Source organism: Mobula birostris, chromosome 27, assembly GCF_030028105.1.
Source record: "Mobula birostris isolate sMobBir1 chromosome 27, sMobBir1.hap1, whole genome shotgun sequence".
NCBI lineage: Eukaryota > Metazoa > Chordata > Chondrichthyes > Myliobatiformes > Myliobatidae > Mobula > Mobula birostris.
In genome coordinates, this window is record NC_092396.1 from 1,770,763 (window position 1) to 1,798,691 (window position 27,929).

The following is a 27,929-nucleotide window of genomic DNA, read 5'->3' on the forward strand; positions in this document are numbered from 1 at the left end:
GTGTCAGTGAGTGTGTGTGGGTTAGAGTTGTGTTTGTGTTAGTGAGTGTGTACGGGGTTAGAGTTGTGTTTGTGTCAGTGAGTGTGTGTGGGGTTAGAGATGAGTTTGTGTCAGTGAGTGTGTGTGGTGTTAGAGTTGTGTTTGTGTCAGTGACTGTGTAACGGGGTTACAGTTGTGTTTGTGTCAGTGAGTGTGTGTGGGGTTAGAGTTTTGTTTGTGTCAGTGAGTGTGTGTGGGGTAGGAGTTGTATTTGTGTCAGTGAGTGTGTACGGGGTTAGAGTTGTGTGTGTGTCAGTGAGTGTGTGTGGGGTTAGAACTGTGTTTGTGTCAGTGAGTGTGTGTGAGGTTAGAGCTGTGTTTCTGTCAGTGAGTGTGTACAGGGTTAGAGTTGTGTTTGTGTCAGTGAGCGTGTGTGGGGTTAGAGTTCTGTTTGTGTCAGTGAGTGTGTACGGCATTAGAGTTGTGTTTGTGTCAGTGAATGTGTGTGGCATTAGAGTTGTGTTTGTGTCAGTGAATGTGTACGGGGTTAGAATTGTGTTTGTTTCAGTGAGTGTGTATGGGGTTAGAGTTGTGTGTGTGTCAGTGAGTGTGTGTGGGGTTACAGTTGTGTTTGTGTCTGTGAGTGTGTGTGAGGTTAGAGTTGTGTTTGTGTCAGTGAGTGTGTGTGTGGTTAGAGCTGTGTTTGTGTAAGTGAGTGTGTGTGAGGTTAGAGTTGTGTTTGTGTCAGTGAGTGTGTGTGGGGTTAGAGTTGTGTTTGTGTCAGTGAGTGTGTAACTGGGTTACAGTTGTGTTTGTGTCAGTGAGTGTGTGTGGGGTTAGAGCTGTGTTTGTGTCAGTGAGTGTGTACGGGGTTCGAGTTGTGTTTGTGTCAGGGAGTGTGTGTGGTTTGAGTTGTGCTTGTGTCAGTGAGTGTGTGTGGGGTTAGAGTTGTGTTTGTGTCAGTGAGTGTGTGTGGGGTTAGAGTTGTGTTTGTGTCAGTGAGTGTGTGTGGGGTTAGAGTTGTGTTTGTGTCAGTGAGTGTGTACGGGGTTAGAGCTGTGTTTGTGTCAGTGAGTGTGTATGGGGTTAGAGTTGTGTTTGTGTCAGTGAGTGTGTGTGGGGTTAGAGTTGTGTTTGTGTCAGTGAGTGTGTACGGGGTTAGAGCTGTGTTTGTGTCAGTGAGTGTGTACGGGATTAGAGCTGTGTGTGTGTGTCAGTGAGTGTGTGTGGGGTTAGGGTTGTGTTTGTGTCAGTGAGTGTGTGTGTGGTTAGTGCTGTGCTTGTGTGAGTGAGTGTGTACGGGGTTAGAGTTGTGCTTGTGTCAGTGAGTGTGTGTGGGGTTAGAGTTGTGTTTGTGTCAGTGAGTGTGTATGGGGTTAGATTTGTGTTTGTGTCAGTGAGTGTGTGTGGGGTTAGAGCTGTTTTTGTGTCAGTGAGTGTGTACGGGGTTAGAGTTGTGTTTGTGTCAGTGAGTGTGTATGGGGTTAGAGTTGTGGTTGTGTCAGTGAGTGTGTGTGGGGTTAGAGTTGTGTGTGTGTCAGTGAGTGTGTGTGGGGTTAGAGTTGTGTTTGTGTCAGTGAGTGTGTACAGGGTTAGAGCTGTGTTTATCAGTAGAGTGTACGGGGTTAGAGTTGTGTTTGTGTCAGTGAGTGTGTGTGGGGTTAGTGCTGTGCTTGTGTGAGTGAGTGTGTACGGGGTTAGAGTTGTGCTTGTGTCAGTGAGTGTGTGTGGGGTTAGAGTTGTGTTTGTGTCAGTGAGTGTGTATGGGGTTAGATTTGTGTTTGTGTCAGTGAGTGTGTGTGGGGTTAGAGCTGTTTTTGTGTCAGTGAGTGTGTGTGGGGTTAAAGTTGTGTTTGTGTCAGTGAGTGTGTACGGGGTTAGAGTTGTGTGTGTGTCAGTGAGTGTGTGTGAGGTTAGAGCTGTGCTTGTGTTAGTGAGTGTGTACGGGGTTAGATTTGTGTTTGTGTCAGTCAGTGTGTGTGGGGTTAGAGTTGTGTTTGTGTCAGTGAGTGTGTGCAGAGTTGGAGTTGTGTGTGTTAGTGAGTGTGTATGGGGTTAGAGTTGTGTTTGTGTCAGTGAGTGTGTGTGAGGTTAGAGTTGTGTTTGTGTCAGTGAGTGTGTATGTGGTTAGAGTTGCGTTTGTGTCAGTGAGTGTGTACGGCGTTAGAGTTGTGTTTGTGTAAGTGAGTGTGTGTGAGGTTAGAGTGTGTTTGTGTCAGTGAGTGTGTGTGAGGTTTGAGTTGTGTTTTTGTCAGTGAGTGTGTACGGGGTTAGAGTTGTGTGTGTGTTAGTGAGTGCGCATGGTAGATCCTCGCTCCGAACATCACTGCCACTGGCAAGAGACTGTGTCAGAACATGGCGAACGCTGTCTGCAGAGGTAAAGTGAAATCACCTGCTCTCACAACGATGGAGTGAATCAAGTCCTCGACCCAATGGACTGCCGCCGGAGTGAGCGATGGTTCTGAGGGGAAAAACCGTGTCTTTCACCTAATATTCATTTGCTTCTGGGTAACAGTTCACTGTAAATTGTTTTCAGATTGGAGATATGGCTGGGTTAGAGACTGTGATACGACAGAGAGCACCATCCTTCATAGTGTGGGTGAAATTTCCATCCTCTGATTGTGACCGGGCCCAATATCGCCCCTGACTATCTGCTGAGCCATCTCATCAATTCCCTAAAATACCAACTGCTACCGTCAACTGTGGATGGTGGGGTGGAGACGAGTCTCTCCCAAAGGAGGTGTAGGGTACTCTGCTCGGCAGCAGGTCACCCTTGGACAAGGTTTAGCACCCGATTAGCCCCGATCAGGGTCACATGAAGCCGTGGGAGCAGGTGGTGGATGTTTGTATGAGCAGCTAGTGCAAATCACAAGTCCTGGTTATGTGACCACTGACGCCAGGCAGACAATCTCTGAAGAGTACTGATAATCTTGTAAAGACTCTGCCCAGAAGAAGGCAATGGCAAACCACTCCTGTAGAAATATTTTCCAAGAACTATCTGAGGATTAACTAATACTCACATTAAAAATTAAGAAGTAAATGATCAATATCAAATTGGCTGAATTATTAACAAAGGATAGAATAACAGATGAATTACTGAAAGTCTAAATGGGACATTTTCCTGTCCAATGGAAAACTTTTACTGATGAACAGGTGAGCCTTTAAATGGGACATTTTACTGATGGACAGGTGATCCTGTGGGATTATTTTACTGATGAACAGGTAACTCTATAAATGGGACATTTTACTCATAAACAGGTGAGTCTGTAAATGGGACAATATACTGACGAACAGGAGAGAGTGCAAGTGGGCTTTTTACAGGTGAACAGGTGACTCTGTAAATGGGACATCTTACTGATGAACAGGTTACTCCATAAATGGGAGATTTTACTGAAGAACAGGTGAGTCTGTTGATGGATTATTTTACTGATGAATAGGTAACTCTGTAAATGGGGCATTTCACTGATGAAAGGTAGAGTGTTAAATGGGATGAACAGGTAACTGTGTAAAACGGACATTTCACGGTTGAACTGGTGATTATGTATATGGGACATTTCACTGATCAATAGGTGAGCCGGTAAATGGAAGATTTTACTGATAAGCAAGTGGCTCTGTAAATGGGACATTTCACTGAGAACAGGTGGATGTCTAAATGAGATATTTTACTGTTGAACAGGTGAGTCTGTAAATGGGGCATTTTGCCAATGAACAGGTGGCAGTTTCAATGGGACACCTCACTGTTGAACTGGTGATTAGGTAAATGGAACATTTTACTGAGAACAAGTAGATCTCTAAATGAGATATTTTACTGTTGAACAGGTGAAAGTGTTATTGAGGCATTTTGCCGATGAACTGGTGATTAAGTATATGGAAGATTTTGCTGATGAACAGTGAATTTATCAATGGGACATTTTACTAATGAATGTTGACTGTGTAAATGGTACATTTTACTGATGAACAGGAGGCTGTGTAAATGGGACAGATTTTATTTTGACAAGACAAATTTTCCAGACCAATATGATCTTTTTCTTCTTTCCATCTGCGACTTGTTTTTGAATATTGCCATTTTCATTATTTGAAGTTATTTTGTATTTTGTATTTAGTGCAGAAAGTGTATCGCAGCACTCCTGCAGCCTGACTCAAACAAACTCTCCTCATGGGGCAATGTTATGTGTATAGCTGGCTACCAGTTCTGTCTAAGCTTCACTGTGTTGTCCTGCATGGTTTGGGAACTGAAAGAAGAAGCTGCTCTCTACTTGAGGAATAGATTACTTTCCAGACTTGTACTTTTTTGAGGTATCTGTGTGAATTTTCTGTTGAACGGAGGAACAGCTGACATGGGGATCATCAGGCCTTCAGCCTCAGTTCTCCACTCCTTCAAGTATGCAGTCTGGCTGGCAGACGGTGGGTTGTTGGCTTTCACCATGTGTTTCATACAGGACAGGCTCTGGATCTTGGTAATGCTCGGCAGCTGTCCACCGGGTGGTGGGGAAGAGACCTTCAGAAGACTTTCCCTTTCAACTTCATCGTGGTCCGACATCAACCGAGACTCTTCCTGCTTTCTGACAGGGTTTTTCACCAAACATTTTGGCTGTGAAGTTTGTTTAAGAAACATCGGGGAAATCTTATCTTCTATCCCTGGTATTGACTTCTGTCCCCTTTGCATGCCATTGTAGATTAGCACAAACTCCCTTTGTGACTCTAGTGGTAAGGTGAGCAGCCCTTTTCTGCTTTTCTTGAATATCTCAATTACTACATCTGAAAATGAAGAGGGGACATTGTTTGATTTACATCTCATTTCATTATTAAATAAGTCTACCTTCTATCATTTGAGATATGTTTTTTTCAATGAAACAACAATGTGTGTGCTGACCCTCTTACCAAGAGTCTCATAGACCAGCCGGGGAATGAGAGACTGGAGTACAGAAGAGTGTCTCTGTAGAGATGGGTTGGCGTTTATCTCCAGTAACCAGACCTACAAACAAATCACACACAGCTTGTAAGCCAGGTTCAGTTTTGCGTAGTAGGTGAATTAAGGGTTATGGTGTTATGGGGAAAAGGCAGGTAGGTGGAGTTGAGTCCCTGGCCAGATCAGCCATCAACTTATTGATGGGCCAGATGGCCTACTCCTGCTCCTGTTTCTTACATTCTTATGTTCAGTTGTGCACAGGACAGATGAACTGTTGTGTATGTACAGGAATATGGTTCAACCATGTGTAGATGGGTCTGACCTTTTCTGATCTAACGCTTCTGCGTAATATGTACAGGAACATGGTTTGACCATGTGTGGAGGAGTCTGACCTGTTCTGACCCAACGCTTCAGCGTAATATGTACAGGAACATGGTTTGACCATGTGGGGATGAGTCTGGACCTGTTCTGGCCCAGTGTTTCAGCGTAATATGTACAGGAACATGGTTTGACCATGTGTGGAAGAGTCTAACCTGTTCTGGCCCAACGCTTCAGCGTAATATGTACAGGAACATGGTTCAACCACATGTGGAATGGTCTGACCTGAACTGGCCCCATGCTGTCGAGCTGAATTGAAAGAAGCTTCAGAAAAAGATGATGGTGATGAAATGGTGATGAAACATTTGCAAGCAAATTACCAAGATTGGAGAACAATCCAACACCACCATGGACCACCCAAGCCACATATTTTCCTGAATTATTTCCAGAAAAAGATTTGTGTGGGTGTTTCCAGAACTGAGTGGTTTGCCTGGCAATTGCAATGGTATTGTCCTTTGTGATTCACCTTCTGTGAAAATAAACCATGAGTGATAATTGTAGTTCTGCCCCTTGGCTTGTGAAGTTGTTGCATTTTTTCCCAGATTTACAGTGATCTGTTGTTTGGAGATCCTGGGCTTGACAGCAGCCCCTGGCCATGTGCTGTAGATGTCTGAATACTCCTGGGCTTGACAGCGGCCTCCGGCCATATGCTGTAGCTGTCTCAATACTCCTGCTTACACAATGGAGATGGAGATGTCCACACTGTCCATAGACGTCTCATGAGAAACCATGCTTCACGAGAGAACCTTCCCCCCTCAGCCAAACCCACAGCAGAGCGACACCCTGAATCAGGAGGATTCCCCTTTAACTAATGGCTCCTTTCAGACTTCCTGCCCTCTCACCTACCGACCCCCAACTATTATCCAGCTCTCACTGAGTGCCCAACATCCTGCTACATCATTAACCCAACTACATCTCCTCAATCAGCTCCCAGCTCCGGCCCAACCTCACTGCCCCTCATGGGATCTGGGCCTCGTGGCAAGCCCTGCCTCTCAGTCCACCAATGTTGTCCCACCTCCTTGCCCTCTCTTCACCAACTCCACACTTCACGCCTACAAACCCTTCTCCCTCTGATCCACCAGTCAGGCCTCTGACTCTGGCAGATTCTGCATTTATGACGACTCTCTGGACAGGAAGGAAGGGCTGTCCCATGTAGAGTTTTGAGTATCCCAGTCATCGAGTCATACAGAAATGGCCCTTTGACCATCATGCCTCTGCCAGCCATTCAGCTTGTCAACATTAATCCCATTTGGCTGTCTTTGGTCTATACTTTTCTGTATGTTTTCATTTCATTGCCTTTGAAAGGCTGTGACTGTTCTCACTCCATTGCTGTCCAGATAGAAACTGCTCTCTGTGGAAAACCTTCCACAAGAGTCTCATTAAACTTCTTCCTCTCACCTTAAGTCTACCCTCTTGTTTTTGCAAGCCCAAGCATGAGAGGAGGATTCTGATAATCTTATCTGTAACTGTCATGTACTGACTTCCTTCCACCATCAGCTTCCTTTACTCCACGGACAACAAACACATATCCAGCCTCTCCACATAACTGAATTCTCTAGTTCACAAAACATCCTGCTGAAGCTCCTCTGTCCTTTTTCCAGTTCAACCACGTCTTTCATCAAGTGTGGTAACTAGAACTGGAACACAGTGCACCAAGTGCTGTCTAACCAGTCTTTTGTAACATTGCCACATAATGCCCTTTCCCTCTCCTGTGAAAGACCTCCTGACTTTCGGTCCTCAGGTTCCAATAAAGAGAACTATTCCCCATGCGATGTCACCTCTCTGCAGCAGAGAACCCTGGGGCACTTTACCTCGGAACTCAGTTCTCTGGGAAATTATGAAAAGGTTTCTTCAGAGTAGAAGTGGTTTTCACTTTCAGGTTGACCTAAATCTATCTGCAAATGTATGGGAGTTACCAGGAAATGTAGCAAGGCATTTGCCGGTGAGGGAAGGAGTGGTGCTGGCTGCAGCTAGTGGTGGTCAGGTGAATGACAGAGAGGGGTCAAGGTGAGGTCAGATAAATATCGGGGTAGAACCTGATGCAATATGGTGGTAAAGGGTTGGATAGTATGGATTTCTTGGACCAAATTACTCTCTCTCTTCTGTAAATGCTCTAAATGCCTTTGGGTGGGACTCAGCACCGTCACCAGGCCCATCAACAGGAACCCATTCTGAGGGAGTCAGTTTTGTCTGTGGCAATTCATGTCTCATGAATTTGGTTGAGCTTTTTGAAAAAGTTGCCGAGAGGATTGATGAGGGCAAGGTGGTAGATTTTGGCTACATAGACCTTAGCAAGACCATTGAGAAGATTCCGTGTGGTAGATTGGATTAGAAGGTTAGATCACATGGGATCCAGGGTGAGCCAGCAAACTGGATACAAATTTGGTTTTCAAGTTTATGGGATGGTAGTGGAGGGTTGTTTCTCAGATTGGAGGCCTGTGACCAGTGGTGCTTCACAGGAGCTGTACTGGTCCACTGTTGCTTGCCATATGTGTTAAGACTGGATGAGGAGCTAGGTGGTAGGATTAATAAGATTACCCATATCAGCAAAGTTTGTGGTATAGTGGACAGTGAAGAGGTTGTCTAAAACTACAATAGAATTTAGAGCAAATGGGAAAGAGGCACGGGGATAGGGAATGGAAGTTAACTCAGGGACATTCAAAGTGATACAAAGACAAGCTCCACAAATCAGGTACATAGTATCTGCGGAGGCAGACGGATGCCAAGGCTTTGGGCTGACACCCTGCTTCGGGACTGAGTCTCAGTGGGAATGTGGATGTGGAGCAGAACAGTGAAAAGAGTGAGAGAGGAAAACGTGGTTGGGAACTTGGCTGATGTTGGGTGAGATGAGAACTAGAAGTCATGGGTTAAGGGTGAAAGGTGACATGTTCAAGGTGAGCATAATGGGGATCTTCTTCACCCAGAGGGTGGTGAGAGTATGGAGGGAGCTGCCAGTGCAAATGGTGGATGTGAGGTCAATTTCAACATTGAAGGGAAATTTGGATGGGAGGGAATGGAGGGCTATGGTCTGGGTGCAGGTTGATGGGACTAGGAGGAATAATGGCTTGGCATGGACTAGATGAGCCAAAGGGCCTGTTTCTGTGCTGTAGCATTCTATGACTCTATGACTAACTTTTTCAGAGTGGCCAAACTTTCGAGAATTCAGAGAGGTAGAATGGAGACACAGAGACGGCAGAAACTGGAATCTGGAGCGAAAAACAAAGATGCTGCTGGAGGAACTCAGTGAGCTGAGCAGCTTCTGTGGGGGTGAAAAGATGTGGTCAATGTCTTGTGTCATGACACCACATCATAACCCCTGCATTGCGAAGCTAAGCCATACAAACACAGTGCATGGCAGGGCTCTGGGAGTGTCGCTGACCAGAGGTACAGAGTTCCTGAAAGTGCCAGCAAAGGTAGTGAAGGCGGCATATAGTTCAGGCTTTGGGTACAAGAGTTGGGACATTGTGTTACAGTTGAGTGACGATTGTGTTGCAATTGAGAGATCCAGCACTTTGCTGTCCCTGAGAAGATTCCAGGAAGCGAGCGCGTGCTCGGATGGCCTCGAAGTGAAGAAGCATGTTCGACTCCATTTTGCTGATTAAAGCATCCATTATCGCTGATTAATGCCTCGAGGAAGATTGGGACATCAAGGCAAATGTGGAAGTCGAGTGTGAGTTCAACACTGACTGTATTCCTTATGATTGCTGTCAAGATGGAGTCTGTGAGTGACCTGTGTGGTTTGCTGTGGCAGGCATGTAGGCCTCCCTTTCGATGAATGTCGGTGATATTGGAGGAAGGTATCGTGGTTCTGCGTTTACAGATTGCACTATTGTGTTCAGGGACTGTGGACATTTTCAGACTTACGGTTTTTATATTCTGTGTTTTTTGTTGTCTGTTCATTTTCCACTTTGCTGTGTGAAGGGAGGGTATTTGGGGGTTGATGTTCTATTGTGTTATGTTAGTTTTTTTGTGTGGGTTTTTTTGGGAGGGGTCGATGTTCATGTCCCTTTTTTGGGGGTTGATGATCGGGATGCCATTCATTTTTGTGTGGGGGGGATGCATTTGATGATTCTGTCTGAATGACTTACATTTTCTTTCTTTGTTTTGTGGCTATCTGGAGAAGATGAATTTCAGAGTTGTATATACATACTGTACATGCTTAATAAATGAACCTTTGAACCTTTGAGTTATACATATATGTCACTGCCAAGGCCGTACTTGGAGTATTGTGCACAGTTCAAAGTAAAGTTATTATCAAAGTACATATAGGTCACCATATACAATCTTGAGTTTCATTTTCTTGTGGGCATTCTCAGTAAATACAAAAACACCATAGAATCAATGAAAGACCACATCCAATAGGATGGACAAACAACGAAATTGCAAAAGTCACTGAACTGTGCAAAAACAAAAAGAAGAAGAAAGAAATAATAATAATAAGAAGAAATACAAAATAAACATCGAGAACATGAGATGAAGAGTCGCTGAAAGTCAGCCCATAGGTTGTGGTAACAGTTCAGTGATGGGGCTAGTGAAGTTTATCCACTCTAGTTCAAGAGCCTGATGGTTGAGAGGTAATAACTGTTCCTGAACCTGGTGGTGCAGGTCCTGAGACTCCTGTGTCATCTCCTAGATGGTACCGGTGAGAAGAGAGCATAGCCTGGATGATGGAGGTCCCTAATGAAAGATGCTGCTTTCCTGTGAAAGCACTCCACGTAGATATATTCAATGGTAGTGATGGCTTTACCCATGATGGACTCCGCCATATCTACTACTTTTTGTCAGCAGTACAGGAGGTGTGTAGTTAAAGGGGAGAAGATGCTGAAGAGATTCACCATGATGTTGCCTGGATTGGAAAGCTTCAGTCAACAGGAGAGCTTGGAGAGGGTGTCTTCCCTGGACTGGAGGTCATGTATCAACAGGAGAGATTAGAGAGGCCGTTTTCTCTGGATTGGAAAGCTTGAGTCAATGGGAGAGATTGGAGAGTTTAAGTCAACATGAGAGATTGGAGAGGGTGTTTCCCCTGGATTGGAGGAGCTGAGAGGTAAAATGATGGACAAATATAAAATTATGAGAGACCTGGATAGGGAAGATGACTTTTCCAACTTTTTCCAATCTGTGCAGTAGCCCCTCCATACCAGACAGTGATGCAGCCAGTTAGCGTAGATAGCCATGGTGATTGGCACTTGGCTCAAATGGAACATGACAATGAACCTGCATTCATTGACGCCATGAAGCGAATGCAGAGGGTGAGTGCTAGCTGCTGGCCTTTTGGTTGGTTGCTCTGTACCAGAGAGGGGAGAGCCTGCTTCTCTGCCTGGAGAATGTTGCCCAGGTTTTTTTCTGCATTTTGGCTGTGGACTTTGAATATAGACTCTTTTCTTCAGGCTTATAGTTTTTTCTATACTCTTTTTTTGTGTGTGAGAAGTGGGATTTTGGGGTCAATGTGCCTGATCCATTTTGTTCCATTTTTTTGTGTCGGAGGAGGGATTTGAGGAGGGGTTGGTGTACCTGATCTGTTTTGCTCATTTTTCTTTTGTGGGGAGATGGGATTTAGGTTTGATGATCGTGCTGCCTTTCTGTTCTTGGTTTTATGGCTACCCGGAGAATTAAAGAATTTATTTGCAATATTGCCTTAAAGTTCCCTTTTTCTTTAAAGCAGAGACAATCTAGTGTTAGAATCTTCAAATGCCTGTTATGAGGGAAAATGCTTTCTGAAGATAGATATGGTATACACCCTTTCTATTCAGTCTTCTAATGAATGGGTTTGCACTCACACAGAATGTAAAGAAAGTTAAAAACGGAAGAAAATGAGAATGATAATCACCTTGAAATTTTGATCAATAATAAAATCACAGCCCATGAGGTCAAAGAAGCCCAATTTTGAGTCCAGTTTGGTCTTGGCACAATTTAAACAAGTTTTCATGATCTCCTGCATTCTCCTCTGAGGGAAAAAGTTGTTCTCAATCATATTCATGAATAAATGTTAATACATTAACATATATTAATAGATTAACCCTCATGTCTACCCTATCAGACAACCCCTTCTTCTCTCTATCTCCCCCACTTTCTGCAATGTTAGACATAGTTTCCCCCTTCTCCAGAAAGGTTGGAGAGTCTTTGGTGTGAAATGTTAGCTTTGTTTCTCTCTCCACAGATGTTGCCTGACCCATTGAATGTTTCTAACATTTCGTGTTTTATTTCAAATTTCTAAATATCTGCAGATTAGTTTTAATTTCTGTAATCAGTTTTGTCTTGCAGGGATTAGTGCTCGGACCTCTGTGCTTTGTCATTTATATAAATGATTTGGATGACGACATAATGCTTTTGAAGACAGGACGATTTCATTAGTTGTAGAGAGTGAAGAAGATTGTCCAGTAATACAGATGGGGCAAAGATCAGCTGGAATTTAATCTAAACGAGTAAGAGGTAATGTACATTATGAAGTTAAATTCCGGTAGAGTGCTATATATAATTCTTTATATAAATTCTAGTAGGGTAAATGGAAGGGACCTTAGAATGTTGATGTATAGAGAGACTTCGGGGCACAAGTTCAAAACACTCTGAAAATGGAGTTGCAGGTCGATACAGTAGTGAATAAGGAGTTTGGTAAGTTAGCCTTCAGACGAAGAAACTGAGTCTAATTTGGGCCGTCATGTTGTAGCTGTACAAGGCATCGTTAGACTACACTTTGAGTATTGTGTACTAGTCTGGTCACCACACTACAAGAAGGATGTGATGGCTACAGAGAGGATGCAGAAGAGATTTGCCAACTGTTACCTGGAAGAGAGGGCTGTAGATATAAAGTGAGATTGGATGGGCTGTGTTAATTTTAAATGAGATCTTTTACCCTGTTTAAGCAAGACTAAAATTAGAGTGTGCTTGTTTATAGTGAGAGAGGAGAGATTTAAAGATTGGTGGGGTAGGTTTTTCCAAACAGAATGGTGAATGTCTGGGACGAGCTGCCAGAGGAGGTGGTGGAGACAGATATAACTGCAATATTTATTTGGCATTTGGAGAGATAATTGGATCAGAAAGATGTAGATAGAGGCATTCAGTTCTAAAGCAGGCAGATGGGATTAGTGTAGACAGTGAAATGTAGTCACATCGTGTTAGTGTAGCGTAGAGAGTGTAGTGTGGTGTTAGTGTAGTGAGTGTCGTGTGGTGTCAGTGCAGTGTCGTGTCATGCCAGTGTAGTGTAGAGAGTGTAGTGTCGTGTTAGTGTAGTGCTGTGTAGTGTAGTATTAGAGGAATGTTAGTGTAGTATTAGAGTAATGTTGGTATAGAGAGGCATTAGGGTTGGTGCTGCTGAGGTGTGCTGCAAGGCCCCATTTCTGTGCTGTACGATTCCATGATCGAATGAGTATTTGCGTCCACTAGTGACTTAGGCAATATGTTCCAGATTTCACCTGCCCTCAGGGTGAAGAAAGATTCCACAAATGTCTTTTAACTCTCTTGTCCCTTACCTGACACCCCTGCCTTCTGTAGGCCACTACTCTGGTGCTAATATGACTAAATGAGGGACAGAAAACATGCTCACAGTAAAATCAATGAAGACCCAGTCCTTTGGGAGATGTTTCGATTCCATGTACCTCTCATTAATGTAGTCATTCAAGCGTTCCATGGACCAGATTGTGTCTTCCTTCATGTCCTTGTACCTGGGGTTCTTTCTCTGAATGAACTGCGGGTAAGAAAAGACAGATCCAGCAAATGAACAGTGACTGGAGGAGAGTATGGGGGGGGATGTCAGAGGTAGGTTTTTTTATACAGAGACTGTTGAGTGTGAGAGCCTCACTGCCAGGGGTGGTACAGTACTCCAGAGGCCAATATAGTACATATCTCTAATTAAGCACATTTAATGCTAGATGGCCAAATGGATGATAGAGAAATGGAGGACTATGTGGGAGGGAAGGGTTAAATTGATTTTAGAATAAGTTGAAAGGCCAGCACAACATGATGGGCTGAAGGGCCTGTACTGTGCTGTATTGATCTATGTTCTATGAAATGAGGAGGAGTTGCACCTTACCCCTAGTACTATAGGCACGTCAGTTTGAAGTGGTTCAAAGCCTCACAGGTACAGTGGCACAGTTGGGAACAGGCAGACAGTGGGTCAATGAGATCTGTGTGGGTGACTCAGTTCCCCATCACCATGCCATTTACCCCATGTCTGGGCCAAACCTGGAACTGGTTCCCAGAAATGGAAACAAGAGGATGGGGTTTTCCTGTCCAGAAGTTCCTGGCTTCTGGCAATACCATGTTTATTTTCTGGTTTCCAATGGAATGAAAAGCAGACCCATTCATTCCAGCCCGGGCCTTCCTCCCAGTCGCCAGCTGAGCTCTCCAAGTAGAATGGGACACTGTGTCCATAAGACCAGAAGACATAGGAGTAGAATTAGGCCATTTGGCCCTTCGAGTCTGCTCTGCCATTCCATTATGGCAGATTTATTATCCCTCTCAACCACATTTTCCTACATTCTCCCTTTCACACCGTGTCTTTGTCGCTTTGACCTGGCCAGCTACCTGGGCCCCCATTTCTTAATCCTGATGCCGCACTGACTGGTGGTCTGATTACTGCTGTACAGGTTCAGCCGTTCTGAGGAATGAGTCTATCGGTTAGGATCCTGGGAAACACATGAAGACCCAGTTGGGATGTGCCGAGGGGTGTGACATCATCACGTGCATATTCGACTTGCCTGATTGGTCAGGTGAGTTGTCAGATCATCGGAAGCCGGGCTATATACGTTGCAGGTTGACTTGGCGTAACCATGGTGAAAGAAGGCCATATATGGTGAGGTGCAGGCGATCAGGAAGAAGGAGCGGACATCAAACTTCCTGCCATCTAAGAGCAGTGGTCGGCTGATGTATCTAAGAGTAAATCATACAGACGTTTCAACTCAACCCTGATTATTCTGTGATAGGAGAGTGTGTGATGTCATTTCCCATGGTGACTGTGTCCTCAGTGCACTGACTTTTAAATTGTTTCTCAATGGTTGGACAAGACCCGTGCTCGCGTCATCAGACTACTGAAAATACAGGCTATCTATACCTTAACTTCCCTTCCCCCACGCTGAACACATGCCCACAATTCGCTTCATTCCATGGGTAGTGTAGCTGTTAACATGACACTATTGCACCTCGGGCATCCTGGAGGTCAGAGTTCAATGCTAGTGCCCTTCTGTAAGGAGTCTGTGCATCCTCCCTGTGGAATGCACGGGTTTCCCCTGGGTGCTTAGGTTTCCTCCCATGGTCCAAACACATACCCGATAGGTGAATTGATCATTGTAAGTTGTCCCGTGATTAGGCTAGGGTTAATCAGGGGTGTGAGGTTGCTGGTGGGGGCACGGCTTGAAGGGCAGGAAGGGCCTACTCCACACTGTATCGATAAATAAAAGTAAATAAATGAAATTCTCTGTCCAGGCAAAGAACTTTTGTAATGTCCCTGGCCTGAATGGCTAGCCCTAATTCTGTTTCTACACCACCCTGCTGATTCTCCACTCCCCAGTCACTGTACCAACCCTGTAAAGTGTACTTGCACCAGGAAGAGCTCTCTTATTTTTCTCAGCTCTGGCTAGTGGAATCCCAGGTTGTTAGATCTCTGGTTTACTGTGCCCTCTTTTACCTCTGCACCACCCTGTGGACGATGGAATTATACTGTGTAGGCTTGAGCAGCGGGTTGTCTTCCACACTTTGCAGCTTTTCACGGAGTACTTTCACATCATTCCTGGACCTGAGGAGGAAGATTCCTCGTCCCTCTTGTAAATTGCCAGGTTTACAAATCCAAATCTGACCAGCTGTGAGAAAAGGTAAGAATCTGAAACTGAAGTGTAAAAACAGAAACAGCATTGTCCGTGGTCACCACAGTTCTGGTCAACAGGGCAGGTTTTTATACAAAGGATGGTGGGTGACGAGGAACGTGCTTCTGAGGTGGTGCTGGAGACAGATATACAGAGCTGGTTATAGAAATGTGCAGAAAATGAAGGGATGTGGACATTCTGCAGGCTGGAGGAATTAGGAATGTGAATCCCAGGCAAGACTTTTCTCAGCCCGTAGCAAACACGTCTCCTTGGTTCTGTCCCTCCCTGAGACAAACTGTTCCTTCAGGAACTTACCAAGTTTGGAGTTTCAGGAATGATTTACTTTTAAGCTCAGTGCCAAGTGGCCAAAGAGTGAAGCTCTGTGAGTCTGTAAGGGTGGGAGAGGGATGATTGATTGGTGAGATGGCCACGTGGTCCTTGGAATGAGGAGCCAGAGGAGAGGAAAGGGAAGGATGATGACAAGATTAAATTTGGGAAAAATATTGGGAAGAAGACAGGTTTTACCTTTGTAGGCATCAAAGAAAGCCTGTCGCTCACTTTTCACATCCATGCAGTACGACTCGGGGAAAAACTCACCCAATTTGATGGTCTTGCTGAGAAACAGAATAACAAAGAGTCAGTCAGCCTGTGAAATCCTGCAACTTCTGATGCAAAGTCAAAACTTCCAGGCAGGTTGCAAGAATGGCAGGAGATCCCAGTTTCAATAAATTACCTGTTAATATTGAGATTTCTGATGATGAGGTGACTAAAATAGCTGATGAGGACAGAGAGGTAGGTGCGGTTTACACGGACCTCAGGAAAGTTTCTGACAAAGTTGTGCATGGGAGGCTGGTCCAGAGGATTAAGACACATTGACACAAGGCGTGTTGGCTTGGAGATAGGAGACTATGTGAAGAAGGAGACCCTTGGTCCATACCACAGACTCAGAAAGATCAAGTTATTCAAAGAGTACTAAGAAGTGAGAAAAGGGATATCCCGAGTATTTTTATGAAATTACCCTTTTCATTGCAAGGATGGAATTAATTATCCAGATGATGATTAATTAAGGGTCAGGAGACATTGAGTCCTTTCACTGGTTTGCTGTGGATAAGGAACACCTCTATTAGGGGTGGGGAAATGTCAGCCAAGGAACGTGACAGGAACAAGATGGCAGTGGCGATATATGGCAATATTTTGTGGGCAGCTCTCAAAGATGTACTCCTTTTGAACTACAATCGCTGCAATCCCCAGCCTGCAGTTTCCCATTGAGACTGTACTTTTAAACCATTTAAACCAGAGGTTCCCAACCTTTCTTATGCCATGGACTAACACCATTAAGCAAGGGGTCCATGGATACCAGGTTGGGAGCTGTTGGTCTAAATGTGCTAGTGATTTTATGATCTCCTGAAGGAGTCAGCAAACTTAAATGCAGTTATGGCAGCTTAAGGTGGGCAAAATTCAGCCATTATTGCCAGAAGAGAGGGCAGAGGAAATAGCCGGGGCGGGCTTCAAACCAGATTAAAATGTTAAGGCGTGAGAGTGGAAAATGAAAGGATGTTCAGCCCCGCAACTCTGCACAGGCCAAGACCTGCCTGTGTCTGTCTGTCTCCCTCTCTTCTTGTACTACCGTTAGGCAGGAAGCACGGGCATCTTGAGTCCCTTGCTGCCAGCTTTGGGAGCAGATGTTGCCCTGCAGCCGCCAGGCTCCTGGATCAGCTTCACTCGCTTCAGCGCTGAACTGACTGCGCAACCCTGTGAACTCACTTCCGGGACCACTGCGGCTCAAGTTCTCGGTATATTTATTTACCTCTTTAAACTGTCTGCACGATCTGTCCTCTTGTTTTGCCCTTTGAGCGTTTGTCCGTCTTTGTTATGTGTGTTTTTTCATAGATTCTATTGTGTTTCTTTGTTTTGTGGCTGCCTGCAAGAAGATGAATCTTGGGGTTGTATATGGTATATAGTAAATGTATTTGGAATTTTGCTGATCACAATCTCTTTGTCATGTATACATCAGAACATGCAGTGAAATGTGTCGTTTACATGAACTATCTACACAACCTAAAGATGTGCTGGGGGCAGCCCATGACTGTCACCACAAATTCCAGAGCTAGTTTATGTCCTCCCGCCTGTGCTGCTCTCTACCGCACCACACCTCTTTTACTGACAAGTACACAAAGACACAAGCAACAATACTCACTGTGAATTCACGCCCTTTGAATATCTCATTGCTATTCTCTCATACTCCTTGAGGGAAGTGCAGAGACCTACTTTAGTGGTCAGTATCCTGTTGTTTGGGATCTGGCTGAGAATCTGCCTACCTATCAGCAGGAGACAAGCAAAAAGGAACAGAATATTAGAGGGAGGACGGGATGCATCACTGAGATCTCTTCTGAAGATTATATGAACAATGCTTATTTTAGTAACCTCTTCCCTTCTCTTTCATTCCAGTCTTTCCTCTTATCTCCTGATTTTCCACTTGTTACCTTTTCTGTGTTTTACTCTGTGAAGGAATAAAACTACTGAGCATCAGTTCCCAGTTCACCTTCTGCCATTGATGGTAATTGCGGTGACGACAGGAGTCACAGTTATACGAGGAACCTATTTCTACCAGCTTCTCGTTATATGCATCCAAAACTCACGGTTATACGAGGAGCACTGCTTTCCTGCCAATACAAGTCACGTGTGCACGCCTCACAGTCTCACTCTCTCTAGACTGGCACTGGTTTTGGTAGTGTGTGGATGTGCGGTCTTGTGCTTTTAAACTTTTGTGTTTTTACGCACGGTGCAGTGATTTTGTGCTTGAAATATTTAACTATGCCTCCTAAGCATCCAATGTCAAGTCCTGGGCCATCAGCCAAGCGGCAGAGAACCGCTTTAACACTTGGAAAAAAAGTTGGAAATTATAAACAGGGTGGCGTCAGGTGAAGGTAACACAGCTCTGGGACACTACCCTGTGCAGTTGCGGACTATGATAGCTGAGTTAGGCATCACACCAAAGCAGGGGTTTAATGCAGACAAGACCGGGCTTTTTTGGAAGTGTATACTGAAACACACTTACATAAGTAAGGATGAAAAAACTGCGTCAGGTTTCAAGGCAGCAAAAGATAGATTGACTTTGCTTATGTGTTCCAATGCCAAAGGAGACTGTCAGATGAAGCCTCTCTTACAGTCTAACCCCCGTGCTCTTTAGGATTTGAGTAAGAATATGCTTCCTGTCCAGTGTGCAGCTAACAAGAAAGCATGGGTCACTGGTCAATACTTTGAAGATTGGTTTGATAATCATTTGGCTTTTGAGGCTGAACACTACTGCTGGGAACAAAATCTTGCCTTTAAAATTCTTCTGTTGCTTGACAATGCGCAAGTCCAGTGACACTTAGCTGCAGTCCTATTAGAATGAAGATGAGAAGGAATTCCTTAAGCCAGAGAGTGGAATTCTTTGCCAAAGTCAGATGTGGAGGCCAAATCTTCATGTATTTTTTAGTTAGAGGATGATAGATTCTTGATTGGTCAGGGCATGAAGGGATATGGGGAAAAGGCAGGAGACCGGGGCTGAGAAAAAAATTGGATCAGCCATGATGAAATGGTGGAGCAGACCCGATGGGCCAAATGGCCTAATTCTGCTCCTATATTTTATGGTCTTATAAAAACCAACAACATTTACAAGTTTAAGATTTTGAAAATGGATACTCAAAGAAAATATGAAATAAACTTCATTTTCAACTAAAGTTATAGGAACAATGAAATGTAAAAATTTTCAAATAGAAATGAAAAATCTCATGATGTTTTACCAATGAATTGTATAAAAGATTCAAACATGTTGTAAGTTGTTGTCTTTGTGTAGGCTGAGTACATGAACCCTTTGATAAACCAGATATCATGATAATCTGTTACACTTCTAATTCCACCTTCATCCTTCTCCAGCACAGCCCATGTCTGTTCCAGTCGCTCCAGAGCTATCAGACTGACTTTGTTCTTACCTGGTTGGAAGTTCTGGTAGTTGGTAGCCATTTTGTGCTCAGACCATTTGAATAAATAGTCCCCTCGGTTGTTGTCATAGATTCTCTTCCATCCCTTGATCTCGCAGTAATTAGCCACTCTGCATTAAAGAGAAACAGCTGGACTTTCACCTGTATCTCCACCAGGGAAAGGCACAAACAGAACAGACCAATTTGCAGTTTCCTTCCCATGCGGAGAGGAAGAGACTTAAGGCATGGTGTGGGCCAAAGGGACACACAGTTTAGTGGCACAGACCAACCTCCTCTCCCAAGCTCTGCACACCTTCTCCAACTGCTCTTTGAGGTACCATATGGACCAGTTCTGCAGCCTTTTGGGTGGAACACCTAGATCATCAGAGATCATTCCAAGTTATCACAGATCGCCCCATATCCCACATTTTGATAACCACAAGAGATTTGGCAGATGCTGAAAATCCAGAGCTTTTCATGCTTTTTGATTCCATATCAACCCAAATTGAAGATGAAGGAGGTCACTGTTGCTGCTACTGATGGGAGAGGGACTTGGTTTTACTCTGAGCATCAGACTGAAGTGGCCCAAGGATTTAACTTACTGCCCTGCATGGTGGTCCATATCTCAGGGGCTGAAAAGTACCCCTCCTCTGTTGTTCTACTGGAGGAGAGTGCTGGGGGAAGAAGGAAAGGATATAGTGTCATAGAATCATAGAGCACCGAAGCTCAAAAACAGGTACCTTGGCTCACCTAGTCCTTGCCAAACTATTAACTTGCCAAGTCTCACCAGCCTTCACCTGGACTATAGCTCTCCATACCCCTCACATCTATGTACCCCACCAAGTTTCTCTTAAATGTTGAAGTCAATCCTACATCCACCACGTCTGCTGGCAGCTTGTTCCACACTCTCACCACCATCTGAGTGAAGAAATTCCACCTCATTGTCTCCTTAAACATTTTGCCTTTCTCCCTAAACCCATGACCTCTGTTTCTAGTCTCACCCAGCTTCAGTGGAAAAAGGCTGCTTGCATTTACCCTGTCTATATCCCTCATAATTTTGTATGCATCTATCAAATCTCCCCAATTCTCCTGCGCTCCAGGGAATAAAGTGGTAGCATATTCAGACCTCATGTCCTCTACTCCCAGGAACATCCGAGTAAATTTTCTCTTCACTCTTCCAACCTTATTGATATCTTTTCTGTAGGTACCGTAGGTGACCAGAACTGCACACAATACTCCAAGTTAGGCTTCACCAATGTCTTACACAACCTCAACATAAGATCCCAATTCCGGTTCTCGGTACCTTGATTTATGACATAATGCCAATGTGCCAAAATGCACATGGAGAATGAGGAGGAAAGGTCCAGGTACCAGAGTTGATGGGAGAGGACACGCATCCTTGAATGTGTTGCCAGGGCAAGGACTGTCTCCAGGACACCAGACTGGGTTTGATGCGCAGCCTGAGGGGTAGTATCTCGGAAAAAGTAAGGGGCTCTCACACCAGCTGGCTTTTGATAGCCAGTTATAATGATCACAAGCCAGAAGGCTGCAGTGTGACATAAAATCATTTCGCCAGACCTTCACCACTCTTCACAAGAGGCCGCAGAGGACTGGAGATTCAGCCACTCTATCATGGGTACAACCCTTCTTTCCATCAATGTCATCTTCAAAAGGTGGTGCCTCAATAATGTGGCATTGGTTATTAATGACATTCACTAGCTGGGACACGTCTTCTTGTTGCTACCAACAGGGAAGAGGTACAGGAGCATGAAAACACCCACTCAACAATTCACAAATGGCTTCTTCCCCTTCACCATCAGGTTTCTGACAGTTCATGAACCTATAAACACTACTTGTTTTCCTTCTTTATGCAGTCTCGCAGTTGTAGTCGTTAGGGAAGCTGGAGGTCTCCCTGTCTTCCCACATCCTGCAAAAGCAGCATTCCACTATCCTGCCTGGCATTTCTACTGTCCTAACTGAGAAGATATAAAGAAGGAAAGGAGAAAAAAACCTAACTTAGAGCGTTTCTTCTTCTTTGTTTTTGCTTTCTCTGACTGAAGACTTTCTTCGACGAAGCCCCAAAGAGCTGAAGCCTCAAGATCACCACTCTGATTCTGTCCACTCAGAAGATGGCCACTGTGTTTGCCCCTGCCTTACTTTAATTTGCTCTTGCTAATCAATCTCATTTGTGGATTGATCGCTGGCCAGAGCTCAATTACGCTGCCACTACCCACTGCTCCCTTTTAGATCAAAAGATATAGGAGTAGAATTATGCCATTTGGCAATCAACCCAGCTCCACTATTAAATCATGGCTGATCCTTTTTTTTTCCTCCTCAGCCACACTTCCCGGCCGTCTCCCTGTAACCTTTGATGCCATGTCCAATCAAGAACATTTCTAGCTCTGCCTTAAATATGCCCAGTGACCTGGCCTCCATAGCTGCCTGTGGTAATAAATCCCACAAATTCACCATCCTCTGGCTAGAGGTTTCTCTGCATCTCTGTTTAAAATGGACGCCCCTCTATCCTGAGGCTGTGCCCTTTTGTCCTAGACTCCCCCACCATGGGAAACATCCTTTCCACATCTACTCTGTCTAGTCCTTTCAACATTTGAAAGGTTTCAATGAGATACCACCCCCCCCCATCCTTCTGAAATCCAGCGAGCACAGACCCAGAGACATCAAATGTTCCTCGTATGATAATCCCTTCATTCCCAGAATCATCCTTGTGAACCTCCTCTGGACCCTCTCCAATGCCAGCTTATCTTTTCTTGGAGGAGGAGCTTAGAACTGTTCAGAATATCAAGTTGAGACCTCACCAGGGCCTTATAAAGCCTCAGCATCACATCCTTGCTCTTGTATTCTAGACCTCTTGAAATGAATGCTAGCATTGCATTTGCTTTCCTCACCACGGACTCAACCTGCAAGTTAACCTTTAGGGTATTCTGCACAAGTCCCTTTGCATCTCAGATTTTTGGTTTTTCATCCCATTTAGAAAATAGTCTGCTCATTTTTTACTTCTACCAAAGTGCATGACTATGCATTTTTCAACATTGTATTTCATTTGCCACTTCCTTTCCCATTCCCCTAATCTGTCTAAATCTTTCTGCAGCCTTCTTTTTTCCTCAACATTACCTACGCCTTCACAAATCTTCGTATCATCTGCAAACTTGACAACAAAGCCATGCATTCCATCATCTAAATCATTGACATACAGTATAAAAAGAAGTGGTCCCAACACTGACCCTGCAGAACACCAATAGTCACTGGCAGCCAACCAGAAAAGGATCATTTTATTCCTATTCCTACCAAACAGCCAATGTTCTAACCATGCCAGTAACTTTCCTGTAACACCATGGGCTCTTAACTTGGTAAGCAGCCTCATGTGTGGCATCTTGTCAAAGGCCTTCTGAAAGTCCAAATATACAACATTCCAGTGCATCCCCTTTATCTATCCTACTTGTAATTCCCTCAAAGAATTCCAACAGGTTTGTCAGGCAAGATTTTCTCTTAAGGAAACCATGCTGACTTTGTCCTATCTTGTCCTCTGTCACCAAGTACTCCATCACCTCATCCTTAACAGTTGACTCCAACATCTTCCCAACCACTGACGTTAGGCTAACTGGTCTATAATTTCCTTTCTGCTGCCTTCCTCCATTCTTAATGGTGTGACATTTGCAATTTTCCGGTCCTCTGGCACCACGCCAGTGTCCAATGTTTTTTGAAAGATCATTACTAATGCTTCCATAATCTCTACTGCTACTCTCTTTCAGAACACTAGGGTGCAGTTCTCATCTTGGTCTGGGTGACTTATGTACCTTTAGGTCTTTCAGCTTTTTGAGCACCTTCTCCCTTGTAATAGTAACTGCACTCACTTCTCTTCCTTCACACACTACAACATCTGTCACACTGCAAGTGTCTTCCACAGAAAGACTGATGCAAAATACTCATTTAGTTCATCTGCCATCTCCTTGTCGCCCACTATTATCTCTCTGGCCTCAGTTTCTAGCAGTCCTACATCCACTCTTATCTCTTTTATTTTTTACATAATTTAAAAGCTTTTACTATCCACTTCGATATTGTTTGCTGGATTGCTTTCATATTCCAGTTTTTCCCTCCTAATGATTCCTTTATTTGCTCTCTGTAGGATTTTAAAAGCTTCCCTATCCTCTGTCTTCCCACTAATTTTTGCTTTGTTGTATGTCCTCTCTTTTTTTAAAATTAGCTTTGACTTCCCTTGTCAGCTACGGTTGTACTATTTTGCCATTTGAATATTTCTTTGTTTTTGGAATACATCTATCCTGCATCTTCCTCATTTTTCCCAGAAACTCATTCTACTTTCATCCCGGCCATCATCTCCTTCCAATTTAGTTTGGCTAGCTCCCCTTTCATGTCACTGTAATTTGCTTTACTCTTTTCTACTGAGGTAGTGGATCTGAGTGAAATCCCCTCCTCTCAAACTTCCGGTGGCCGGACTGGTCAAAGCTCTGTTTAGAAGAGAACAGCACAGTACAGGTCCTGCAGCACACAATGGAGTAACCTACTGCATAATCAAGTTCACCCTCCCCTCCTACATAACACTCCATTTTCCTATCATCCATGTACCAATCTAATAATCTTTTAAAAGTCCTTAATGCATCTGCCTTTACCCTTGCCTCCAGCAATGCTCACGGTACCTACCATTGTCTGTTTAAAATGCCTGTTGTGTTATTATTTTAGTAATAATTGAGCAATATCGCCAATATGTTATCTGATTAAACATTCTTTGTTTGTTTACAGAATGTATACAGCTTATATGTAAAAGTACGTGAATAATGTACATCAGAACACCACCACGTCATATGTGCGATGCCTCACTGAAAGTAAAAATGGAGAGCACGCGAGTTATCCCCAGCTCCTTGTATTTCTTTCAATCATTTTTCATGTTTTGGAGTTAACGAAGCATAACAAAACCTGCCTCTGACATCCCCTCTATACTTTCCTCCAATCACTTTAAAATGATACCCACTTGTATTACCCATTTCCACCCTGTGAAAATGGAGCCCCCTCATCACTCGATCTGTATCTCAGCATCCTGTACATCTCTATCAAGTCACCTCTCATCCTCCTTCACTCCATAGATAAACACACTAGCTCACTCAACCTTCTGTCAAAAGTCACACTCTCTAATCCAGGCAGGTGAATCCCATCCGTACACTCTCTAAAGTTTCCACAGCCTTCCTAGAATGAGGTGACCAGAACTAAACACAGTACTCTAAGTGCGCTCTAATCAAAGTTTTATAGAGCTGCAACATTGCCTGAGAGCCCTTGAACTCAGTTCCCTGACTAATGAAGGCCATGTAGTTTTCTGGGAAGCTTCCTGGGAATTTTGGGGAGTTAGAGCTGGTGCATCTCCCACCTCTGCAGCCAGTCAGCTCTGATGCCAGGATACAGGGCATGGAGTTGAGGGGTCATTCACCATAATCTCAGTGATCTGGCTGAAAGTTTTCTCAGGTATATTCTCTTTTATTACTCTCTTCTTCCTATTTAGAAATGTATCTAAACCCTTGCCACCTGGTTTTCACATGCTTATTCTTACAGTTTCTTTACTTTTTCTCTTTTATTTACTCTCTCAATATTTAGTCACTTTTTCTAGTTCCTAAACTCCCCCCAGTTCTCAATCTTTTCCCCTGGTCTCTGGAAGGTGCAGGAGGAAGTGCCGAGATGCATGGAGCACAACAGAACTTAAGTATATACGTACAGATCTGCTCCATTTGATCCTCCCACATAAAAGAAGGGTCCATGATCCCTGAGGCCAAGTAGTCTCCGGTGTCTGGCTGTCTTGGAGCTCACCCCGTCGATAGCTTTGGGATCTGTGAAGCTGGAAGCTGCCCAGAGGCCTTCAGGGAGAAATGCATTGGCCGGTTCCGATGGGACGGAGCAGTTCCAAGGCAGACAAGAGAGAAGTGTTAGCCGTGGTCAACAGGAAACAAATGCCCCATAAATTCCAAACCTATGCCCTGATCCATCAAACATTGAGACTTGGGATTAAAACCTTTACTCTGTACCGAGCAGGTGTCATCAATCTGGTCAACTGGTCAGAATGATAAACAGCATCTTTCCAAAAAAAAAAGTCTCAAATGGGTCAACTGTAAATTAAACCTGGAGGAGCAATTATTTTCAGACCGATGAAACAGAAGAAATGGGCTGGACCAGAGGCAAATGGCAACAGATTGGTGATGTCCAGCTTTGGAATTACTGTGTATGTGAGGGAGCTCAAAGGTGTGGCGGTCATGCCGATATTTTCCTGATGTTCGCACTCATGGTGGACTCTGTGGAGTTTCACAACCTTCCCAGATTCCCTGTGCTTACAACAGAGTATCCGTTGTTCAAGGTTCAGTGAGCGATGGAAACAATGAGAAGCTTTACAAGCAGGAAGGTTAACTACAAATAGTCTACTTTTTAAATTAGCTTAATTTAGCATTTTTAATATTTTGTTAAGTGTTTTAAAATTATTTATTTACAATTTTTATTTCTTTAAAATTTTGATAGATTTTCAATTGATTTTGTATATTCCGGGTCTTAAAGTCCCGATGATCTGTGGCTAGACTTTGTCCAATGAATAACAACTACATCAATGTATAAAAGACTTCACTACTGTGGATGTGGAAATTACCAGCAAGTCAACACGGAGCAACTGCAATGGTTCTAAATGTGATTTTCGGGAGGTTATATCCAGTAAATCCAGTGGAAGGTTCAGGGAAGGGCCAATGAACCAAGGACTGGGGAGTTGAGGCCACGGCAAACAATGATAACAAGAAAATCAAGAAGAACGAAGGGGCCAGAATTGGAGAAGGAGGGTGGTTTGAGGTTGAGAAGAGGTAACAGAAAGAGAGAGACATGGCAACACTGAGTCAGCAAGGCAAGAACTGATGGGGGAATCAGCTCGGGCATGATGACAGAGTCTGGAAGCAGGGAATGGCCAGGAGAGATCAGGATAATAGATCAGAGTGGAAGAAAAGTAGGGATAAGGATGGGCTGAGGTGTAGATCCAGCGAGCTGGTGATGAAATGGTTTTACTAACAGCAAAATGAAAGCAGAACTCCACCATGGGTGGTCTTAAGCCTGGCTACGAAAGGGGAAGGGTTGGGCTTGGGGCTAGCAACCTATCCTGTAAAAATTCAGAACTACAGAAATGCCTGAGAAGAGGAAGGATTTTCATCTAGAAGATATATGAAGTCACGTGGTGAAAGTGGACACACAGGGCTGATCATCTTTCAGCCCAGGCCAGAGGACTCCAGTGAGCTGCTGTCAGCTGCCTATGTCCAAGTAAGAGGTTACTGGGGGGTGGGGCGGGAGTTCTAACTAAAAGGAAAAGCATAGATGAAAAGACATTGACCCAGTATTGTGGTTACCTGTGGCAAATATTTACAAATTATTTTCCATTCTCAGTCTGTGATGGTGGTGGCTCCAGGAGACGTAAGGTCTTTGTGATGTAAGGAATATGTGACAAGACTAAGAATAATATCAGATAGGAGAAGCCCCAGCTGTGAGCTCAGTCCACCCTTTCTCCCTGTCTTGTGATGTTTGTCCTTCATACTCCGTTTGGTACCTGTAGGTGAGTGGAAGTGTTAACAGGTGAAGGCGTACACATTCCTTCAGGATCTGTTTGTGAACATCAGTTTGACGTCTGGACCTGTGGGAGTCAAAACGTCAGTGCTAGAGAGTCGAGAGGGATGGCATGAAACAAGCTCTTCAGCCCATCGAGTCCAGGTTGACCAGGAACCACCCCTAGCACCAATCCTGCTCCTGCTCTCAAACAGTGGGAGGTTCTACCTGAGATTTCCTCTGGTATTGGCAGTTAGTGCAGTACCCTGGGCTCACACACGGACCAATTTTTCACTGACCTGTTGATCTCTGGCGCTGCTTAACCTCCGGGAAGTGAAGCGGACTGCTTAAGAGATGGTTCTGTAATTCTCTTGTGTTGGAATAGTAATTTTCATCTGGAGTTAAGGCCATATCTCCCTTGGCCTGAGCGTCCCGTTACTGAAATGTTTCATGTTGTAAGCCAGGGACAGCAAGGCATGAATGGTTTATGACACGTGCCCTAGGCTGGAAACTGTCAGCATTATTCCCCACTCAACAGATACCTGCTGTCTTTGACAAAGTGGCCTTAATTAAGTCGGACAATGTTTGATCCATTAACAATCAGGGAAGGTAAAAGGTCCATGGATCGCTCACTGTGAGAGGGCACTGTGACATCAACACATAGGGAATGTTGTAACTAATCATGAGGGAACACTGAACAAGCAGCCTTTTTGTGCTGTGGTGTGATGTTCTCTGTTGCTAGCAATGTGACATGGGGTCAGAAGTGACGATGAGGCTAATGCTTTAAGTCTTTCCATCTCTTATCTCCCCAGAGGGAAGGGACTGAAAGTTTGACTTTTATTGCCTCAGCAACTGGGAGCTAAAGGAGCTAAACATCAAACACCAGAGGACAGAGCTGCAAGGTGAGAGGGCAAGTTCAAAAGAGATGTGCAGGGCAAGATTTTTTACACAGAGCGTGGTATGTGCTTGGGGAGTTGATGGAAGCAGAAACGACTGAGGCATTCGGGAGTCATTTAGACAAACATATAGAGGGATATGGGTCATGTGCAGACTGATAGGGTTAGTTCAGTTTGGTATTAGGGTCGGAATATGCATGATGGGCCGAAGGGCCTGTTTCTGCATTGTATATGTAGGTGTCATATTGTAGTGCAGTCACTGCTGTGGTGCTGGAAATTCCCTGGTCTGCATTGACGTCATACTGCTGTCTGCTGAGTTTCTTCAACATCACTGTTCGAACGTGCCAGGTACCAGCTTTCACTGATCCACACCTGTCCCCAGGAGATCCTCCCTACCTGAGATCCACATACCTTACACCGTGGC

General features: G+C 44.3%; 1 protein-coding gene across 1 annotated transcript; it reads right to left on the reverse strand.

Annotated features, from left to right (window-relative positions):
* Nucleotides 1-3,961: 3,961 nt before the first annotated feature.
* On the reverse strand, nucleotides 3,962-27,020 carry LOC140188466 (protein polyglycylase TTLL10-like). The gene is made up of 11 exons (XM_072244756.1): nucleotides 26,909-27,020; nucleotides 24,763-24,901; nucleotides 19,038-19,156; nucleotides 17,258-17,378; nucleotides 15,586-15,674; nucleotides 14,886-15,057; nucleotides 13,960-14,131; nucleotides 12,807-12,947; nucleotides 11,094-11,210; nucleotides 4,861-4,954; nucleotides 3,962-4,737 (listed from the first exon to the last, which is right to left on the reverse strand). Exons 1-11 carry the CDS (start codon nucleotides 27,018-27,020, stop codon nucleotides 4,232-4,234), a joined length of 1,782 nt encoding a protein of 593 aa, XP_072100857.1. The 3' UTR covers nucleotides 3,962-4,231.
* Nucleotides 27,021-27,929: the final 909 nt, after the last annotated feature.